The sequence below is a fragment of the Cyrtonyx montezumae genome, unplaced genomic scaffold (assembly GCF_038088225.1).
Source record: "Cyrtonyx montezumae isolate F1298 unplaced genomic scaffold, pur_monq_1.0 scaffold_0, whole genome shotgun sequence".
Taxonomy (NCBI): domain Eukaryota; kingdom Metazoa; phylum Chordata; class Aves; order Galliformes; family Odontophoridae; genus Cyrtonyx; species Cyrtonyx montezumae.
The window spans coordinates 31,855,621-31,876,056 of NW_027071824.1; the positions used below are offsets into that span (position 1 = coordinate 31,855,621).

General features: G+C 36.1%; 2 protein-coding genes across 5 annotated transcripts in view; one reads left to right on the top strand and one right to left on the bottom strand.

The window, feature by feature from the left end:
* The window catches only part of UTRN (utrophin), a 296,332-nt gene that overhangs the window by 221,239 nt on the left and 54,657 nt on the right, over positions 1-20,436 (top strand). For both annotated transcript variants that reach the window (XM_065731580.1, XM_065731573.1), the window contains 4 exons: positions 3,606-3,874; positions 6,200-6,346; positions 7,757-7,835; positions 13,896-13,956. In XM_065731580.1, the coding sequence (XP_065587652.1) occupies positions 3,606-3,874; positions 6,200-6,346; positions 7,757-7,835; positions 13,896-13,956 (556 nt within the window). The remainder of the gene's footprint in view (positions 1-3,605; positions 3,875-6,199; positions 6,347-7,756; positions 7,836-13,895; positions 13,957-20,436) is intronic.
* FBXO30 (F-box protein 30) overlaps positions 1-20,436 on the bottom strand; it is a 352,871-nt gene that overhangs the window by 19,445 nt on the left and 312,990 nt on the right. The gene's annotated exons all lie outside the window — the stretch shown is intronic.

The window sequence follows — 20,436 nt, forward strand, 5'->3', positions numbered from 1 at the left end:
TGAAAAGGATGGAGTCATGCAAGATGTATTTCTCTCTTAACTGAATAGAAGCTGAATGGCTTTATAGCTCATAAAAGCGTGTGTTTGGCTTTATTTCTCCAGTAAATGTCTTTTTAAGGCAACTTTACAAGCACTCAGAAGACTTTTATAAAATAAAGCAGTCTTGCAAGGCATTAATATTTTTCAAATAAAATAGGTGGCAGATTCTGTTGCACAATGACACTGATTTGATTAATGATCTTCCAAAAAATAAAAAAAATAAAAAAATATTTTTTTTCAGTTCTTTTGGGATACTTAAATCACCCCAGTCATTCTGGAATCTTTTCCCTCCCAGGTTATGACTGCCCTGTCATGAATAAAGCTGCCTTGTTGTACCTGTTCAGACAGGTAACATCAGGCCATTGTTCTTCTCTTTGATTTTCATTTGTAGCTATAGATTTTTTTTATTGGAGAAAGAATCAATTGTTGAATCTCTTGTGTCAGAACAATCATACTCAACCAAAATCTTTGTAAGATTTTCCACTCTTCTTAAAGCTTTCTGGATGTTCCTTGTGAAGTAACTTCATTTTAAATGACCTTTTAATCATGTAGCTTAGAAGTGCTAAGGCATTCTGTCATGATACTCTTCTATACCAAAGTGATAGTTTTTTACTATGATAACAGGTGAAGATGATGCCAATACATGATGTTGGATAAGAGTAGCAGATGAGAGCTTTGCGTATGTGCAACTTCTACTTGGTCTGGTTTCTTGTTATGGCGTCTCCCTGTATTCATAGTTGCACAATGCCAACCAAGGAGACTCCTTCATTGGGTCTGCAACTTTCCCTTTTCACCAAAGTTCTGTATTTCCTCTCCTTCTGTAAAGAGTTTTGTCTTCAGGTGCTTCTTTAGTCCTCATTTAAGGTCCTGCAGCTTTCTCTGGCAAGGCCTGGTTGTCCATTTGATAATACTCAACATTACTGCTAGGTAAAACTTGCCTCTGTGCTGCACCTTGTCTTGGCTTCAATTACACGTGGTCCCTTTGTCACTAGATTGTAGTTGACTGTTACTAATTCATCAATGAAATATTCATAACTGTCAGTAATTCCAAAAGTACTGCAAGTGATAAGTTCTTTGGTGTCTTTAAGAAAGCAATTGATAGCTTTTTTTTCCCCCGAAATAACTTTTATTTGAAAAAAGATTTGTTTGCTTAGAATTTAAGCTTTATTTCTTTTCCTAAAATCTCTTGCAAATCTTGGTGTAAATGTAATCTCAGAACTAAACTGTTCTATGATGTAGTGTATTTTGCTGTGAATTGCTGGAATTGAAGAGACAAGGTACAATTTACCACAGTCTGTCTCTGGTCTTCATCTTTATTCTGGTTGTCTGTTTTGCAAAGTGTAGTTTACTGCTGTGCCTCTCTATTCCATAGCTACATACATAATGCTGGCTTAATCTTCCTCTGAGTATATGTATGTCAGACCATCTCCTCCAATAACTGTCTCAACACAGCATCTAGTTAAATGATACAGGTTTTTGTCTATACTGTTCCTCTCCACATTCTGCTTCTGAAACATCCTCTTGCTATTGCAGTATCCCTAAGCCTGGCTAGCCTCTACCTTTGCAAGCAAAATACGCATTAGTGGTGCTCTTGCCTAGTTGCTTACAACACTCAGCAAGTCACTGTTATCTTAATTACCCTGAATGCTCAAAATATGATTTATTCCTCTCAGCTCTACTCTTTCTTGAAATACTTCTCAATTGTTTGAAAGAATGCATTCTGCAACCTACAGCTACTTATCTCTGTCTTTTTAGGGTATTTGCTCTTGTTAGACTTTGTCTCTTACTTTGCTTTTGTTACCGTTGGTGATAGTTCTTTTTTTAACTGACCAATTACTAGCAAGTTGCCTCATGCTACTGGGCAACTTAGTTGTTTGGTAGTATCCTATCCACCCCGCACAACCAAATAAAATGAAAAATGTGCACATCATGATCTTCTCTCAGATAGCATCAGGATTCAGTTGTTGAATACTCTTCTAATGCAAGCATGTTTGTAGTCTCTTCTTTCAAGACTAGTTTGGGCATCAAAGATTTTAAAAAAATGTGAACAAATACTTGGAATCTGTTGGCAGAAATTGCAGTTTTGATCCAAACAACTTCCTTTTACTTCAACATCTAGAAAAAAAATGCACATGCCTTTCTTAGCAACATATTGAATGTTTTGTCATGATTTATTTTGTATTAATTATTCATAGCGTACGTTTCAATACTGCAAGATAAGGAACCTTATTTTCATCACCAGAAGCACAGTGGTTGAACATTTGTAGCTAGAACAGTGCATTTACTTTGACATTCACCTAGCCTTTGAAGAGCAAAAATGTTGTCATTCCACTTCCCTTTTCCAATCACCCCCTCTCCCTAGGTGAGCAGCTCCAATTTTATATCAATTATTATGATACCTTTAAAGATAGTATATTAAAAATTGTGTCTCATTTGCCTTCTGACAAAAAAGCTGCTTTCATCTTTGTGTTATTATATATAATTTATTCATAGGCAGCACTTGAATTATAATTGCAAAAGATAATGTAATAAATGTTTTCTGAGGTCTTTTTGTAGGAGTGAATAGAAGGCCATTTGACTTCGTTTTGGAGTCTGCTATATCTCTTTCTCCTTTAGTTTCCTGCTGTTTCCTTCTTTACGTCAAATTTCCTTTGCTTATTTCTCTGCCTACAGAAACTGAAAGGTTGCTATGCAGAGGAGGAGTCTTCCAAGATTAGTTTAGTTTGCTTGTCATTACTGAAAAAACTCTTCCCTAGTGAAGGAATCTGCTACTCTTTTCAGTAAGGTCCATCCAAGCAGTGGTTGGTAGGACCTGTTGGGAATGAAAGACCCAGGAAATGTTCTCTTACAGATAGACTAGCTGCCTGGTTTGCAGAAATCATCTGTTGTGGTGAAGAGCTGTGCCACTGGCTGACTCAGTGCTTACTGTCAATAAGGATTAAAGCATGCCTGTAGTGAGAATTGCTGTCCTATGTTTTAAAGGCTAAACAGGGACTAGGGTTTAAATACAAGCAAATTACTCAAATAATTAGTGTCACCTCCCATAGCTACACCTGGACTCTGTGTGTATGACCACTTTGGTTTTGGTTATTCAGTTGCATCTTGGTACTCGGGATACTTTATTTTTTTCCTAGCAAATGAGAAGAGGAAAATCTTGTGAGATAGGGTGGAAGATGGTGGTAAGTGATCAAATAGCAAAGTGCTCTTGTTCTTTCTACATGAAACGGGCCTCAAATCCCTAATACAGTTTCCTGTAGGGAAGGAATGGTCTTTTATTAACTCCCCTATGCTTTCAACAAACTGGCTGCCTTTCCTTTGCTGATACTGTAATACGTGGAAGCCAGGAATAGTTTCTTATCATCTTATCAAGCTTTATTTTTCTCATCAAGAATGATGAAGGTTTACTTCAATTATGGAGAAATGACCTTTCTCCTACTTTGTACTTGCTGAAATAAATTATCAATTGACTCTAGGCTTAAGGACCTTGAGCGTACCTCTCAGAGGCACTCTAACAGGGCATGAATAAGAGAAGAAATAAACAGCACAGCTTTTCTTTGTCTCTGCAGAGGTGACTCCTGAGGACAAAGCCATGAGGATGGCCAAAACTGTGCGTAAGCAGTCATCAGAGGTAAAAGAGAAATGGGAGAACCTAAATGCCAGTGCCAGTATCTGGCAGAAGCAAGTAGACAAAGCATTAGAGAAACTGAAAGACTTGCAGTGTGCAATGGATGACCTCGATGCTGATTTGAAAGAAGCTGAAAATGTGAGGAACGGCTGGAAGCTTGTGGGAGACTTGCTCGTAGATTCATTATCAGATCACATCGAGAAAACTACAGTAAGTGTGGAATTCCTGGGGAATACTTAGCTTGTTAGACTCCTCCATTCTACCATCATGTGAAATAATGTATACACTGTGTATTTAAACTCATGTACAATTTAAACTGCTCTTTAAATACTAGAATTGAGTTTACAAGGAAAGTCCAGTACTGTGCCGCTTTCTGTCAGATGTGATTGCGTAAACATGAGGGAACAGCAAACAACAGAAGTGTATGAAAAATAACATTAAATGAAGAGTGTTGTATTCTAGGATTTAAATATCTTACACCTAGAAATACTGTCTAGCCCGCAGTTAGGCCACGGTTATGTTTGGAGCTTTGCCCAAGCACTGCTGAGTCTTCAAGCTGAGTCAGTTCCTTTTTTTTTCCTAACAGTTAGCTGTCAGATCTGTTTGGCAATCACATGTAGCCACCTTCTTAGAAATAACACCGAGAGCTCTTTTAGTCATATGAATGTATATATATGCATGGTTTTAATTTCTGCTTCTCAGTTTTCACAGACTTTATGTGCATTGTCTATTTTAGCTTGTGTGAGTGGAAATTTGCTTTTACTTTAGCTTGGCTTCTCTTAAGGATTACTTTAAAGGAAAGAACAAACATTACAGTGGAAAGTTATCATGGGCATAACAGTTCTTGCAATGAAGATTCCAGGCTGCTCGTGCAAGGCTCAAAGCATTGCTGCTTGTGATGGATAATAGTTGACCTTTGCTTAGATGTGTGGGTTGGGTAGGGACCCAGTAATGCAGAACACCTCAAAGAAGGAATACCTTTTGATAAAATTACCCAGGAAAGCTAACTCTAAACAGCATGATTCTTTGGTGAGTGCCTGTATTAGGAGGGATTCCAGAAGAACATGTTGGGTATGCTTTTTTTTTTTCAATCAATATAATAACAGCAGTATGATGCTATCTCAGGCAAACTTAGCCAGTATCACCAAGGTCCTGTTTCACAAACACACGTTTTTAGTTTTCAAGCTCAGGAAGGAATTTGAAAAAACATTAGAGGATCCTGGTATCATATTCTTGATAATCCATGACTTTAGTATCAGTAGCTGGTACTGGAAGAATGAAGAAACATGCCTTGTGAAATGTTCACTCAAAAACATTTTTTGTGTATACAGCAGCCTGTGGACTTACATAAAGTAATGTAGCCCTGTGTTAATTTCTAATGTATCAATGGAAGCATCTTCATTCTCTAAATTTTGTTGCTACTTTCAGGTTTAACAGAACCTAAAATCTTGAAAAAAAAAGGTAGTCAAAGCTGATTTACTTCCACTATGCATCTGATTTGGGGAGAATAATGCATCTTCTCCTCCTCCTCTTACATTTCAACATAGATAACAGAGCTACTGATGCTGAATAGTTCTTTAATCTCATGTTATGAAGTGATTTGTCATATTTCAATAGATTTTTCTATAAAAAAAGTAAAGAATGCATAGCTGTGTAAAAATTAAAATATCTGCTAAAGTTATAAGGGCCAGCTGACTGTCCAGAATCCAGACAATTCCTTTTTGCCAGTAGGTACCTTTTTTTCCTGGCCCTCATAAGAAAGGTTTTCAAGGGAAGTTAATAATTGAGTTGTCCAAAGAATCTCTTTCCAGTTGTTTTTGATTTGTTTCATGATGTTTAGTCAAGCTGATTATAGGATTGAACAATTAACTACTCACAGCAAGAATGAAATTTGATGCATCTTTTCAACTGTTAACTAAAGCTTGCATCAATTTTGTCTTAATGCTGTATTTAGTTCCGTTTGATTCAATGAACCTTTTTTCTTCTTTTTAATCATTGTAATAGTTTTACTCTACAGTTATAATCAGGTAAAGCATTGTACTCTTTTTTTTTTTATAAGGTACATTCCTTCATGCTTTGCTAATTCAGTAATAGTTTTTAAATTGAATTTTTGTCAGCTGCTCCATACTGGAAAACTGTTGTTTCTGAATATATTTTTTCTTAAGAGCTCTTGACAGTGACTGTACTGTGAAAGCTCGTGCTTTATCTTAGTCTATTTCTATTTGAAAAGTTCAAAAGCCATATGGCATCACTAATCACCTCATTGGAATTTAGGGGTGAAATTTGGATGGGGGCATTTGGGTAAATTTCATGCAGTTTGGTTTTTATTTCTCTCTAAAGAGGTCGGTAATCAATGTTGAAATGAGTGAACTTTCTTTGCTGGAGTATTCTAGAGTTGTGTACAGTTGATACATAACAGTTGTACATAAGATGCTGAATTGGGCAAGTCAGCACCCTGTTGAGCTTATTGTAACTTTTTTTTTCTTGCTGCTCAGATGTCCATTGAGCATAAATGTTGGCCTCTTACTTTTTTAGGCTTTTAGAGAAGAAATTGCTCCCATCAACTTGAAAGTTAAAACAGTGAATGATTTATCCAGTCAGTTGTCTCCACTCGACCTTTATCCATCACTGAAGATGTCTCATCAATTAGATGATCTCAATATGCGCTGGAAACTTTTGCAGGTATTCTTTGGGATGTGTGCAGTAGGAGTGGGAGTGTCGGGGATGCTCATCACCCTCTTCTGTTCTCTTAAAAGACGTATTATCACCCTTTATGTGTAATTACTGTCTTTAAGATGTTAGTTGAGTGATACAGAAGCAACAAGGGGAGTTCCCTTTCCTTCTGTGGCCTGACAACAACTTTTCCTTTCAGACTGTTTCAGTAGTTCACTCACTCAAGAGACTACATTCATCTCTGGAGGCTAGTGATTATTACATAGTTTTGAATGTGTCATAGCAGCCTTTTTACTTCATAAATCATTGTTACTGAAAGTGTGTGAATATTTATGTTGTGCTTCCAGATCATGAGAAAGCTGCTTTGTTTAGTTTTGACTGGGTTTTGTTTTTTTTTTTTTTTGCAGGGAATTTCACTTAAAATAACTTAAGTATTAGTAGAGCTATGACAAGACATGAGTTGTACCACATTTAGCATTATAAAACAGAACTGGATATACTGTGAGAGATTCATATTGTTTAGCTATGATTATCGGTGATTAAATGGTCTGAGAAACATAAATCAGTGTGCCTGATTACAATTCAAACTTGTGCAGTTTTGCACTGAATAGTTTAATGATGTTTCTTATATGAATTAAATTTCATTTAGTAATCTTTGTGCTTGCTGATCATACAATTATTTTTTTTTGGTAGTAAATAATTATTGTCAGTCTTCTGCTATTTATTTCTTTGCCTGACTCCGAAGGGTAATATGAAGTACCTGAAAGAATTGAGAGAGGGATCGGTAGGGCGTTACCTCTCTGTTTCAGAGCAGTAGAACAGAACTTCCTAACCCAGGCATTGGCTTCTGAGCTTGTAGTTCTGAATCTTCTCTCTCCTGCAGAGTTCATACGTGTTATGTATGAGCTTCCCTTTCCTAATATAATTTGACAAGGAAGTATCTTATCCTCCCTCAACCTGATTTAATAAGCAACTAAACTGCTGCTGGATGCAGTTTCAGTTAAACTGGGGTGGAGTCATCAGCCAAAATGGTTCTGTGCTGGAAAGGCATTGTAAGATCAGTACAGCCAAACTGAGTCCTGCTGACTACAGAAATACAGACAACAGAAAGGCTGGAGAGGAGGTCAGAAACTTCAGTGGTCAGCTATAGCTACAATGAATATACTTTTGTACATTACTGATCTACAGTACTCATAAAAGAAGACTTCAATCTTTGAAAGGCACTTAAGTAAATTAAGTACATTAAGTAAATATAAAATTAAAAAACTGATGTAGCCTTGAATACCTGGGTAGCAAGTAAGAGCTATTGCATGACAGCATCTTAAACTTATTTAACTAAAAATGTGTGCATGTCAGTGTTTATATTGTCATGGCCCTCGTGGTACAAAGTAAATTTTGTAAATACGTGTTTGTGCTCAGGTGTCTGTAGAGGATCGCCTTAAACAGCTGCAGGAGGCACACCGTGATTTTGGACCTGCATCACAGCACTTTCTGTCCAGTAAGTTCTTTGAATTAATTTATATGTTTTATATATGACTGCACAGGAGACTTTCTCAAAAACTGTCTGCTCGTTACGTGACTGCCCGGTGGGTTTCTCTCTGAACTGAGGCATGGGAATTTCCTCTTCCACTTTGTCATCTACCATTCTGTTTATTTCCAGGGGTGTTTCATCTTCACAGCTCTGCTGGCATACTCACTGGTGTGCTTTCCATAGGGGTTGCTGAAGTATCTTGCTGAGTTATAACTGCATCTTTCTTTGCTTTCTCCTCTGTCCTCTGTTTGCTAAAAGGTCTCACCTGTGGCTGCTGCAGAATCTTTGTGTTCATTACCTCATCTGATCATCCCCTGCTACCTCTGTCCTTGGCTTTGGTTCCACGCTTGCTGGGATGGCACAAGGGAAGTGCTGCTTGGGTTTTGCACTATTAGATGCTTCATGTCATAAATTCCTAGAAGTGCAAATAAAGGTGTGCAGAATGCAAACCTGAATCACTTCCTCTTGAGAAGTTATCTGTGAATCTTCTATTAAAAAAAAAAAAGAGATGTAAGCCCAAAAGCTCCCAGTGTTGCTAAAAGAAGACAAAAACAGATGCTTTACTCCCATATTCTCTGATCTATTTATTATATGTAGATCTGTTGTGATGTTGAGATCCTCAATAATTATCTGCCCTTCTAGCCTGTCTACCATCATCAGAGTTAATAGTACAAGTGCTAATTCAATTGGCTGTCTGTCTTTTAACTGATGACTTGTATAATAAAAATAAAACCATTGCGAGAAATTAACATAAAAATGAGCAGCTCTGTCCAGGAAATTTTCAGTTATGTGACTGTGTAGCTAAATAGTTAATGTCATTGAAAACAGTAAATAAATCTTGATTTCATCTTGAGGTATATGACTACTCTTACTTGTATTATGCTCTTACTTGAAATTGACAATTTTTCAGTAAACAACATGTTAAGCAAGTTTTGCTGTTTAAAAACGATTACAGCTGTAAGGCAAAATTAAGATTCTTTGAGTTACTTTTATCTTCTTAAAAATGACAGAACAAAACAATTTTGTGTTTGTTTGCTTGTTGTTTTGTTTTTTGCTATGCACACCTCATTAGGAATGCAGCCTAGTGTGTAGCCATGGTGGGTTTTGTAGAGCTCCCAGTCTCAGTTTTGTAACCTTGACCCCAACGTTAAAACTTGCTAAAAATAATCTAAATAGAAAGGTATCAGATTAGCCATTTGGGAGATTAGTTCTTCTAGTTTGTGTAATTTAAACCTATTAGGAAGCAACACAGAGATGTATTTTTTCCTACTCTAAATGGACTTCAGTTCTGTGTAGCTGTTAGGGCTGCTCAGCTCTCCTCATCTGGATCAGTGAAAAATTGTAGTTGACTGATCTAAGGAAAAAACAAAAAAAAAGAACCAAACAAGCAGTGAAAGAGTCTACGTGAAAAACAACGAAGCCTGCCGTGCAAGGTCGCTTGTTTTGTTTACTTTGGCCTGGATTGTTTCCCTCATTTGGCTTCTAGCATGCTACAACAAATAATTGCATTCGCAGGACCATGAGCAGTAAACTGCAATGGGAGCTGGGGGCAATAGAGTCTTGGAATTTCATAACTGGCTTTGTTGCTGGATTAAACTTTTGTAGTATGATGTCCAAGGAGACTATGCAGTGCCTTATCAGCATGCCTCAGCTTTGCTTAGGGCATCTTTTTTGGTCTCAAGGGGACATGGTGTTTATGCTGTGACAAAAGTCAAGGAAAAATTTCTAAAATGCATGTTGTCAGATACTGCAGAAAGCTATAGCCAACTATGACTGCCCTGCAAAGCCAAAGAGTATGCAGTTATCCATTTAAATTATTTGTTAAATTAAATAAAACAGAATCACAGAACCCCTTCCAGTAAAGAACAGGAAAGGCTTCTTAAAAATTCTGTTTCAAGAGCTTGAATAGTTAACAGAACTTAATACTTACAACTTCATATAAAGTCTGTTAAATGAAAGTCAGAGATAGTATCTTTAAAAGGAAAGCAATAAAAAAAATCATTAAACCTAGGAAAATGAAGGGTTTATCCTGACAGTTTGAAATAGTATGTGTTCTAAATCAAATTCTTCAAACCTTCTTAGCAACCATAAATGACTTCTATCTATTAGAAGCCAGTGGGGCTGCAGATTGAATAAAATAACCTCAGACAGGTAAAGCTAAGGTTATGATGCACTGCATGTGTCTCATTCAAACTTTTACCTATGAAGTTGCATTTTTGAATGAGAGAGCAGGATTTTACGTGTTCTGATCTGACTAGCAGCTATTTTAAGTTTGTCACCTACCTGTTACTCTCCTTGCGAGCCTCAACAGGAGACCATAGCTTTCCCTCAGATGACTTTCAACTAATTGGCTTCCAATTGCCATTTAATCAGTAATTTGTGCTGGCAAAACACCTGTTTCTACCTGTTCATCAGACTCCATCCCCTTCATCATGCAATTTCACTTGTGCTGGATAGTCTTGTTTCTCTACATACTACACCCACTACTGCTTACTACTGCCGCTGGACTTCTTGGAAGACCAAATTTGTGAGTTTATCCAGACCATCACTAGGAAAATGCTTTGGGATATTTTTTAATTATAAATTATTTGAGATTTACCCCTCCTGAAGTTTCCTGAAATAGAAGAACTGATATAAAGCAATATTAGGAGTCCACTACAATTTATACTCCCATCATTGGAATGCAGAATTTAATTGTTCCTCTTTTCAGTGTTTTTGATAGCATTTCTTTTCTGAAAGAGTGGTCAGGCACTGGGATGGCCTGCCTAGGGAGGTGGTTGAGGCACCATCCCTAGCGCTGTTCAAGAAGCGTTTAGATGAGGTGCTAAAGGACTTAATTTAGTAGTTGGGTAGAGATAGTGATAGGAGGATGGTTGGACTAGATGATCTTATAGGTCCTTTCCAACCTTATGAACTTATGAACTTATGAACTTATGATAGAGAAAGTAAGCTCCTTGCAAGTTAACTAATGATCCATACATTTTATGTGTCCTTAATGTAAACATAGGTGAAGAATTCTCAGAAACTGCTAGCAAAAAAAACCAAACAAACCAAAAACAACAAACCCAAACGTTATGCTGTTGTTTCCATCCTTTACAAGCTAATTTTTCTAAAATTTCACTTATGTTCTAAGATCCACTCCCCTCTGTTTTGTTTCTTCTACTTTTTCTTAGAAGAATGTGTAAACATACACAGAGCACTGGCTCTGCCCCCTCTGCACCCCAGACCCCCAGGTGCCTTCCCCCATCAAATCCCCATACACACACCCACAGAGCACTGGCTCTGTGTTCCCTAACAAATGTCCTGGGCCTTCCATTGTCCTTCTCAAAGCATCTTAGTGGTGTTCAGCCTTTAACTAAAGTTTGCCCTACTACTGAGTGCCAGAATCAATAAACTATTTTGTTCACTTCTCATCAAGAAACTGATTTTAGAAAAGAATGGAAGTTTCATTTTGCAGAGATCTGTGCAAGCACAGAAAACTGGCAATGCTTTTAGAAAAGTTGTTCCCAAATAGAGTATGACTAAGTCACTTATAATTAGCAGTTAAATTTATTAGGTTCTATAGTCCATGTATGTGTCAGTGCAGAATATCTATGGTCAGTCATAGCATGTATATAAAACCTATGCTACCTGTGGCCAGATTTTCATTCTGGTTAGCTGACATAATTAGTGTAGTAATACCTGATGTGTCATAGGTGCCAAACTGCAGCATTAAAAAATGAAACTGTAAAGCCGATGGCCTCCATCAACCTACCTGATGGGTTTGTTTGTTTTTTGTTTTCAACATTATCTACTGTTGTGGTTTAACCCAAGAGGTGGCTCAGCACCGCTCTGCTCACTTTCCCCCTTCTCACTCAGATGGGAGAGAGAATCGGGGGAAAAAAATGAAGTAGAATTAGCAGTTTGAGATAAAGCTGAGTTTTACTAAGATGGAGAAAAGGAAGATGGTAACAAAAGAAAATAGTCATAACAAAGATATATATTTATATGAATGTGTATTACAAGTGACTGCTGACCGATGCTCTGCTAACCCATGAGAAGCAGAAGGAAACCTGATGGAACTGTGTATTCATAAATATCTAAGTGGAGATGAGAGGCAAATGGATGAGTCCAGGCTCTTCTCACTGGCATGTAGTGATAGGACAAGGAGTAATGGCCTAAAACTTGTACATAGGAGGTTCCATGCTAGTGTGAGGAAGAATTTCTTTACCGTAGGGATGACAGAGCATTGGAACAGGTTGCCTGGGGAGGTTGTGGAATCTCCTTCCATGGAGATATTCAAGACCTGGTTGGATGCCTACCTGTGCAACCTGTTGTAGGGAACCTGCTTTAGGAGAGCGGTTGGATTCAATCTCTTGAGGTCCCTTCCAATTCCTGCAATTCTGTGATTCTGTGAACTTCTACCATTTTAAAAACTTTCTTTCCATGTGATGTTGTATGATGTGGAGTATCCCTTTGTCCAGTTTAAGTCAGCTGTCTTGATTCACAGGGGCTGAGAATATTTCTATGTGTATATATATTTCTTTGTGTATATATTAATATATTTCTATGTGCATATATATATATATATATATATATATATATATATGTAATTATACATATATTTAGCCTTTACTAAGTTTTTTTTTACTTACATCTTTCAAGTAATTAATTACCTCTTATTGCAAATATTATTTTCATCTTAAGATAGTAATAGACATTTCCTCTAATTTGTCCAGTGAAATAATGCTTTTATACAGCTCGAGTAATTTCCAAAATATTCTTCTTAGTTAATGTCTTTCAGTACGTTAACCTAGTGTTTTTTAACCTATAAGCCATGAAATGTTACATGGTCCAGGAAGAGATCACAACCCTTAAATTCTTCAGGGAACATCTGGCTGGGAAGAGGCTGAGGCCTGTCCCCTCTCTGCCAGCCTTTGGGGGATTATGGTCCTTGTTAAGGGTTGTGAGATAGAAGAGTTGTTATCAAATAGATTATTCAAAGAGAGATGAACTCAGAAGTAATCTGCAGCAAATGAAATAAATCAAGAGCTTTAATTACTTGAGATCCAAAGTGGGTCACAGCTGCATCTCATTTTACCAGGTTTTTAAACAGAGGTTTTAGTGCCTAGAAGTAGTCACTCTGTTTTAAAAGTACTTGTGTGTTGTTGGGTATAGATTCATCCCATTGTGATAATCTGCTATTCCTAGAAGTCTTTTAAATCTTCAATTCTTTATTGTGTTCAATGAGTTTCTTCTGTGGTAGAACCTTAATTAAACAGATGCCAGTCTGGTAGTTTCTATCAGGTCTTACATGTTCCTGAAGTTCTTCAATGCATATAGCCACTTTTAAGGTATACAGCAGGAGTCCTGCTGACCTGAACACTTTTTCCTATTTTATCTCTTAGATCTCTAGATAAGCAGAACTGTAGTTTCATGTATGATTTTTTGCCTTTTGCAACATGGTGCACAGAAGGCTTCTTTGTGTTATGGATGATATCTCTTGTCTTACCACACTTCCACAAATCCTGCTGTTCAGCAAGAATGGCAAAGACAGGTTTTCAAGCCTTTGTTGTCTGTACAGCATTAATCACTATTAATCTGTGTTGCAAATTAGAACTAAGGTTTATTATAAATAGGAATAAGGTTGATATTTCTCCTTTTTGTTCTGTTGTTGAGTATTAATTGTAGTAGTGGAGGCATTTATTTTCATAACTGAAGCTGATGATAGTTCTGTGGAGGTGGGAAAACCACTGTTTCCATTTTCTCTGGATGGGTAGCTTGCTTGTTCAGAATTTATTATCCTTCTTTGAAGTAGAATCACCTCATTTGTTTTATTTTCAGCTTGGCATCAAATAGATGCCTAAAATCATCTTGATAGATTAGAGTTGTTCGCTCCAGCTGATTTTCTAATTACTGGAAGTTATTTGGGAAATTATGGTTGTTCTCATTTAATTTATTGTAACTGTTTCAATTGTAAAATAAATAAATATAGTTGGATTTTTTGACAGTTGTTTTCTAATAATCACCTTCTTTTTATTTCCTCAGCCTCAGTACAGTTTCCATGGCAGAGATCTGTTTCACATAACAAAGTGCCCTATTATATCAAGTAAGTTTGCATTGTTTCTCTATCAGCTTTCCTTAAGCTATGAACCTATGAACCTATAAGCAAAACAGATTTAACACCATGACCTGATAGAAAAAAATATGTGGTAAGTAGTAACTAGAAATGTTAATAAGAGTCTCTATACTGTTATGCTGCACACGCTGTATGTTTTCATGTTTATTGTTTTGCATGCTGTATCATTTCTAAATACGTCAAAATAAAATCATTGACAAACCTTAACCAAAACCTCTTCTCAAACATGAGAAACAACAGAGGCACCCGAGTACAATATGGTTCAAACTAAGGACACCCTTATGTGTGTGACTCATTCAGAATATAAACTATAATGGCAAAATGCTAACTACATAATGTGTTAGGAGAATGGTGGTGACTAATTTTAGCGTAGCCCATTCTTAGTCTTGCACAAAAATACCTGCAGAAAGACATGTTTTGATCATCCTGGCATTTTACTTAACGTTCAGGAAGTATTTATGAAGCATAATGTTAGTGTAAATGTAAAATTAATGTAAATATAAAATTGTAGAAATATCATAGTTACCAAAGAAAATCATTAATTATTTGAAGACGGTAAAAAATAATAACTTTTGGAGTAATGGTGATTTTGATGTGTTTTCCTGAAAGTAGTAGAGCTAAACTTTGGATTTTTTTATTCCAGTGGCAATTATTTATGTACTGCTTGTCTGTACTTTAAAGGTCAAAGATTGCAGCTTTGAGAGAAAGATAGCTCTTTGCTGGAGAGGTAAATGAAAATTTAAGAAGATACAGTGAACAATAAGCCAGACCCAGAGTTGCTGTTTTTAAGTTGATTGGCATCTATGTTAAAATGTTATTGGTTTGAGATTTAAGTCTGTACGATAACACTGAATTGGTTTGGCACATAATTCATCCTAAAAGACTATCAGTGAGAACTTTATACTATTGCATATTTTCCCTGTCATAAATTTGAAAGCCATGTTTTGCACTTCCAATTATTTATGAGTTCTTGAGAGCTCTGAAAAAGAGGCAATGGTATATCTTTTTGTTTACCTATGTTGATCAAACCTGTTTTCATCACTACTGAGGCATGACAGGTTTTTTTTAAACTGTGATCTGAAGACAGGGCTTTTGGTTTTTTTTGGTTGGTTGGTTGGTTGGCTGTTGTGTTGTGGTTCTTTTTGTTTTGTTTTTTTTTTGCATGTGTGTGTGTTTTTTCTTTTATAAAGAATCTATAGTAGGTAACTGGAAAAAGTAAAAACTTGCTCGAAGATCCTTGAATGCTGTATATAAGGGTTTGCACCTCTGCTGGCAAGTTCTGCAGGCAGTGGCAAAGGTTGTGATCATGCTAGAGGAGAGAGGATTCTCCCTTAGCCACCCCTGGAAGAAGTTGGATGGAAATGCATCCCAACTTAAGGTAGCAATGCATGTGGAAAAATGTGGAAGTGATCACACTACAGCAATTCAAAGAAAACTTAAATTGTCAGACTATACAGAACAAGAAAAGTTCCCTTAAGCAGTATTAATTTGTGAAGGATGCTGTCTGTGGCTGAAAAACAAATCCCAGCATTTCTCAGAAAGTTGTTTTTGTTTTTGTGGGTTTGTTTGTTTTTTTTTTTTAATGATGTTGCAAGTGGCGCAAGACATTTGACGAAGGAGAAGACAAAATCTCTGATGGCCAAGGTATTCATAGAAGCAGAAACCACTGGTTTATTTCAAGGATGGTTTTGATGAAGTCAGAAGAATTAACTACTGTATCTTGAAGATAACTTTCCCAGTAGTCCAACCCCTATTTCAGCATTGTATATGCTGCTGAAGTAATACCTTGATACTTGTACCTTTAAAGAGTAGGATTGATTTATTTGAAAGAGCATGAGGAGGAATGCTGAATTTCAGTAGGTCTATAGTCTGACAAGCAGACTGACCTTGGCAGTTCCCATAATTTCTTGTTGTGTAGCAATCTAAACTTCAGTGTTGGCAGCAACAGCTCCTAGGTAAAGCACAGGGTGGTAGAAAATAAAATAGAAAAGAGGTGGTCCTGAACTTTGCTTTTGTACGATTGAGTGAGAGAGAAGAATAGTTAATATTATTTTAAAACTTTTGTCTATTCTCTGATTTCAGATATAAGAGAGAGGAAAACAATGGTGGCATCAAAACTTATTTAATTGAAGCAATTGAATGAGTGCTTATAATACAATTTAAGAGAGCAGTCAGCAGTATTTAATGGTAGTTGCTATTTTTTTCTGAAGGAGCAAACTGGGAAAAATGCAAGTGTCAACTTTTACTTAAAAAAGACTTATTTTTCTTATCTTTTTATTTTGTACTAATGTCTTGGAAACAGAAGGAAAATTATAATGCATCTCAGTAATTTATATTGTTTGAGATCAGTTATATTTAGCTTTTTGTGGTAAAAATTTCATGTTCAAGGAGAGAGTTAAAAGGTACCAGTTCCTCTTTTGAGAGCAAGAAAAACAGCAGGACAAGGAGAATAGAAGTTTGATTCAATGACTAGTGTCTGAAAACAGAATTTTTAAAAATTTATTTTGAAAGTCAAATGAATTATATTTGAAATCAGGTTAGTGTGCTTGTTAGTTTTTTTGTTTTTAAATTCTGGGTGGGAACATGCATTCTTCTTAATCAACCCAAAATTCGTATTTGTATTTCATTTTTGTTGCTTTTTTGTGAGTGTCCTTGAAAGAGAAATGATAACTATTTAGGAAGTGACACAATGGCAGATGATGATGTAGTGGTACCTCTGTTAAGATTAATGTTTTAAAAGAGTACTGTACTCTTTGCAGTTTTATTGCCTATGGAGAAGGTAGTTTGAAAAGAAATAGAGAACTGCAGCTGAGGAAGTAGGAGGGAGAACTTCAAGTAGCGTGAAACTGTAAGGGAAACATCAAAAGGATGCAAGATGTCTGTATTTTCAGATGAGAAGCTTTTATTCTTTTTGTTTCCTGATTCTGAATGTAAATTATTAGCCTGCTGCTGGGAGACTGAAAAGATAGTATACAAACTCCTCTACCCCATAAGTTCAAACACAGGTAGTTGGGGTTGGGCACATTTTGGAAAGGAGTTAGTCCTATGCTTGGATGGATTCATAATTCATTGAGATTGGGTTTATTAAGCTGTGTGTGCCCTGTAATATGGCAGGTATTCAGTTGAACTGAACTTATTCACTTGAATTGTTTTATTTTGTAAATCAAATTTGGCAATTGAATTTGCTTCTGCTGAGGTGATCTTATTTAGTACTGTTCTCCTCCTCGTTTGATTTTTTTTCCCTTAATTGGAGTTGGTAGATGTTTTTGTATTTTTTTAGTCTGAGTCTTCTCTGTAGCAGCAGAATTCAATCAGTGAAAACACAAATCTATAAAAACATTGAGTCTTTCATACATATTTGTAAGAGAATGAGACTAATAAGCAGTCTGGAAAAGGATACAGCACATAATGCATGGTACTTATGGTACACTTGCTCTTGCTAATGAAACTTAAGTTTGGACAAATGGTTGGCAAACATACCACTGAATGCATCTTTCATAGGGTGGTTTGCAAAGATTTCAGATTTAATAAGGAGTATTTTCTGGTATTTTTAATTTATAACAAGTTGAATTACACAAATAAGAAACTCTTAGGCTGTAACAGAAAACTACAAAAACAACCCTATGTAACATGGCCCTCCAATAAAAAGACTATGAAAAGAAGCAGAATAATAAAGTAGACACTATGTATGATCTTTAGACATCTTTGAGAAATACATGAGTCACTGAAAGGAATGTGTAGAAAACATGATTACCCTGGCAGTTCTTGCTGTTGTTCTTTTAACTGTAATTTAAGTGTGTTTTGGTTGTGTTCCTTTCAAGGCCAAAATTTATTAGATATTTGTACTGTGCAGAGGAAACAAAAGGAAAATGCAGAAAGGGTCACAGTGAGTTTAATCTCATGCAGAGCAGACCAATTTCTTGGTGTAATCATTAAACTGATCAATATCAAACACTGTAGTCACTCTGCTTACTTCTGCCATCCTGCAAAGGGGCTGGGATCATTGTCTTAAAAATTACATTTTATTGCCTCCTATATCATGTTCAGTTTTTTGTGGGGAAGGGATAAAATACTTTGTGCATCTAGAATTTTTTTTTTCAAGACTGTTCGAGAAATCTGTCTGGATGGTTGTTTTATGCCTGTACAGGGAAGAGGAGAATTAATGGAACAGAGAAATTTAACTTTTTTCTAACTCTAGTTGTAATCATAATTCCATTCTTAGATGTATTAAAAAGTACCTTCTTTAGAAGGGAGAATAAAATATAATTTTCAGAAAATGATGATACAAATTTTAGTTTTTGAGAGTTTCTTCAATTTCCAGTTTCTGTACTGGCCTTCATTTTCTATTAAGAGAATTGTAGTAGTACATTCTCTCTGGAGGGATTTCAAAATGTCTGCATTTAAATTGCTCCACTAACCTCTAAAATACATTACCCTTGAAACGCCTTATGCCAACTCTTCTTCACCATAAAAGAGTATTTTTGTAATGGGCATAAAAAAAAAAAAGATCAGGCTATGCACTGTCTGGCTAAAGTACCGTGATGTTTATGAAGTGTTGGGAGTATTGTTATCCCTTCTGAAATTTGGCAAGGACAGCAAAGTCAGAATTCTATGTGCTGCAGGTTCGTTAGTAATCAGTAAAGATTTCAGTTTATGTTTTGGGCAAATGGCTACAAGAGCAGAAAGCTTCTTAACAGGGATCCCAGCGTACTGTTTCAGTGTCTACTCTCATGTTGCTTGCCAGTGACAATCAACAGATGTATATAGTTTGTCCATGCTAAGTAATTGTACAAAAGGTTGCTTTCTCTATATTTTTCTTTATTGCAGAGAAAAAGCTAAAAAGAGTGAATTTATTTATTTCTTCTTCTAAGTTGATGAAGCAAATGGAGGTTGGCAGCTTTCTCCATTTGTTTTGATAAGACTCTTATTTCTAGATATCATAAATGAAATGCTGATCCTCTGTCATCTTATGATTTACAATCACCATGTGTTTTTAACAGGAATTATGTTTTCTAATTGTAATTAGAAAACAATGGATAAGAAGCAGATTGTAAGGGCAAATGTTTGACATTTAAGCTTCAGTTCATTAATATGCAGTTGTTGGTTTTTTTAAACTGGAATATTATAGCAATAATGTTTGGCTCTAGTTATTTAAATTTAAACAAACACATTTAGACTTTTGAAAATTACAGTGTTTTGCCTTATAATCTATTCATGAATGCATGCTTTGCTGGATTCCTTATATTGTGACACTGAGTTTCAGCAGAAGAGACCTGAAACACTCTTTTTCTGAATAACTCAGTCATCTGATACTAACTGAAAAATAACACTGGGTGAATTCTCTTGTGACTTAGCCAGTGAAACACTTGAAATTCTTTCCTGACTGATCCATCTCTCCATATATTACTTAGTTTGGATGACAAGTGGCACATCAGTGATCACCTACACAAAGGACTTTACTTTTGGGGAAGCCTATGCCATGAAAAATGAGCATATGAACATTTACATACCAGATTTAGATCATGAAGAAATAGTATTAACATTGTGGAATTTTAGGTATATCTAAATGAAACTAGACCTTTTATTTTGTTTGTGTGTGGTAATTGGATTATCCTGACAATATATTAAGTGATTTTGCAAATGATTCTAAAAAGCTGCTGAATGCTTGTGGTGTTCAAATGGTCATAAAATGGTGTTCTGACGGCAATAAAATGAATCTGATTTTTCTGTATCTTCCATATAAAAAAGGTTGGCCCTTCAGACTGAAATTTCTTAGGATGGTATAACTAAAAGAGTTATAGCTTATAACTTTGCAATTTGAGAAGCATCAGACTTTAAACCCTGAGACCCAGAGTATCAAGGTCGTGATCACAAAGATTTCCCTTGGTTTAATCAAGTCTGTTTTATCTCTTATCATCCAATATTGTAAAGACTCTAAGCAAAATTTTCAGTCCTTGATCTTCTACCTTTAGTAACACAAAAGCTACTGTATCTACAGCAGAGGAAGAAAGATCTTATTTCAAAGATATGCTGTGCAAACGAAATCACCAGAAAGCTCTGTGTTTTGCATGCCTTCTGTTTGGAGTGCTTAATAAAATGACTCCTTTGTCTGATAATTTTATTTGTAGCATAGAAAGATTATCTGCACATCCATTCTTTTCTTCAAGTTAAAATCAGTCTTTCTGCATTATTGAAATCCTTGCATATTATGAAATTGTGATCAAATAAAACTTTGTGTTAAGGAATGTCACTGTAGAGACTGATTCCAACCTTCCCCCTCAACCCCATTTTGGGTAGTCTTTCTTTGGTGTCTCAAAAATGAAGCCTGACTTCTGGAATATGTTTAGTGGAGGCATAGACCCTGTCCAGAGCAGTGGGATTGCTGATTCCTTTGATGCAAACATGCTTTTCAGTTTGCGATTCACTCTCTGCCAGCCCACTCCTCTTCTC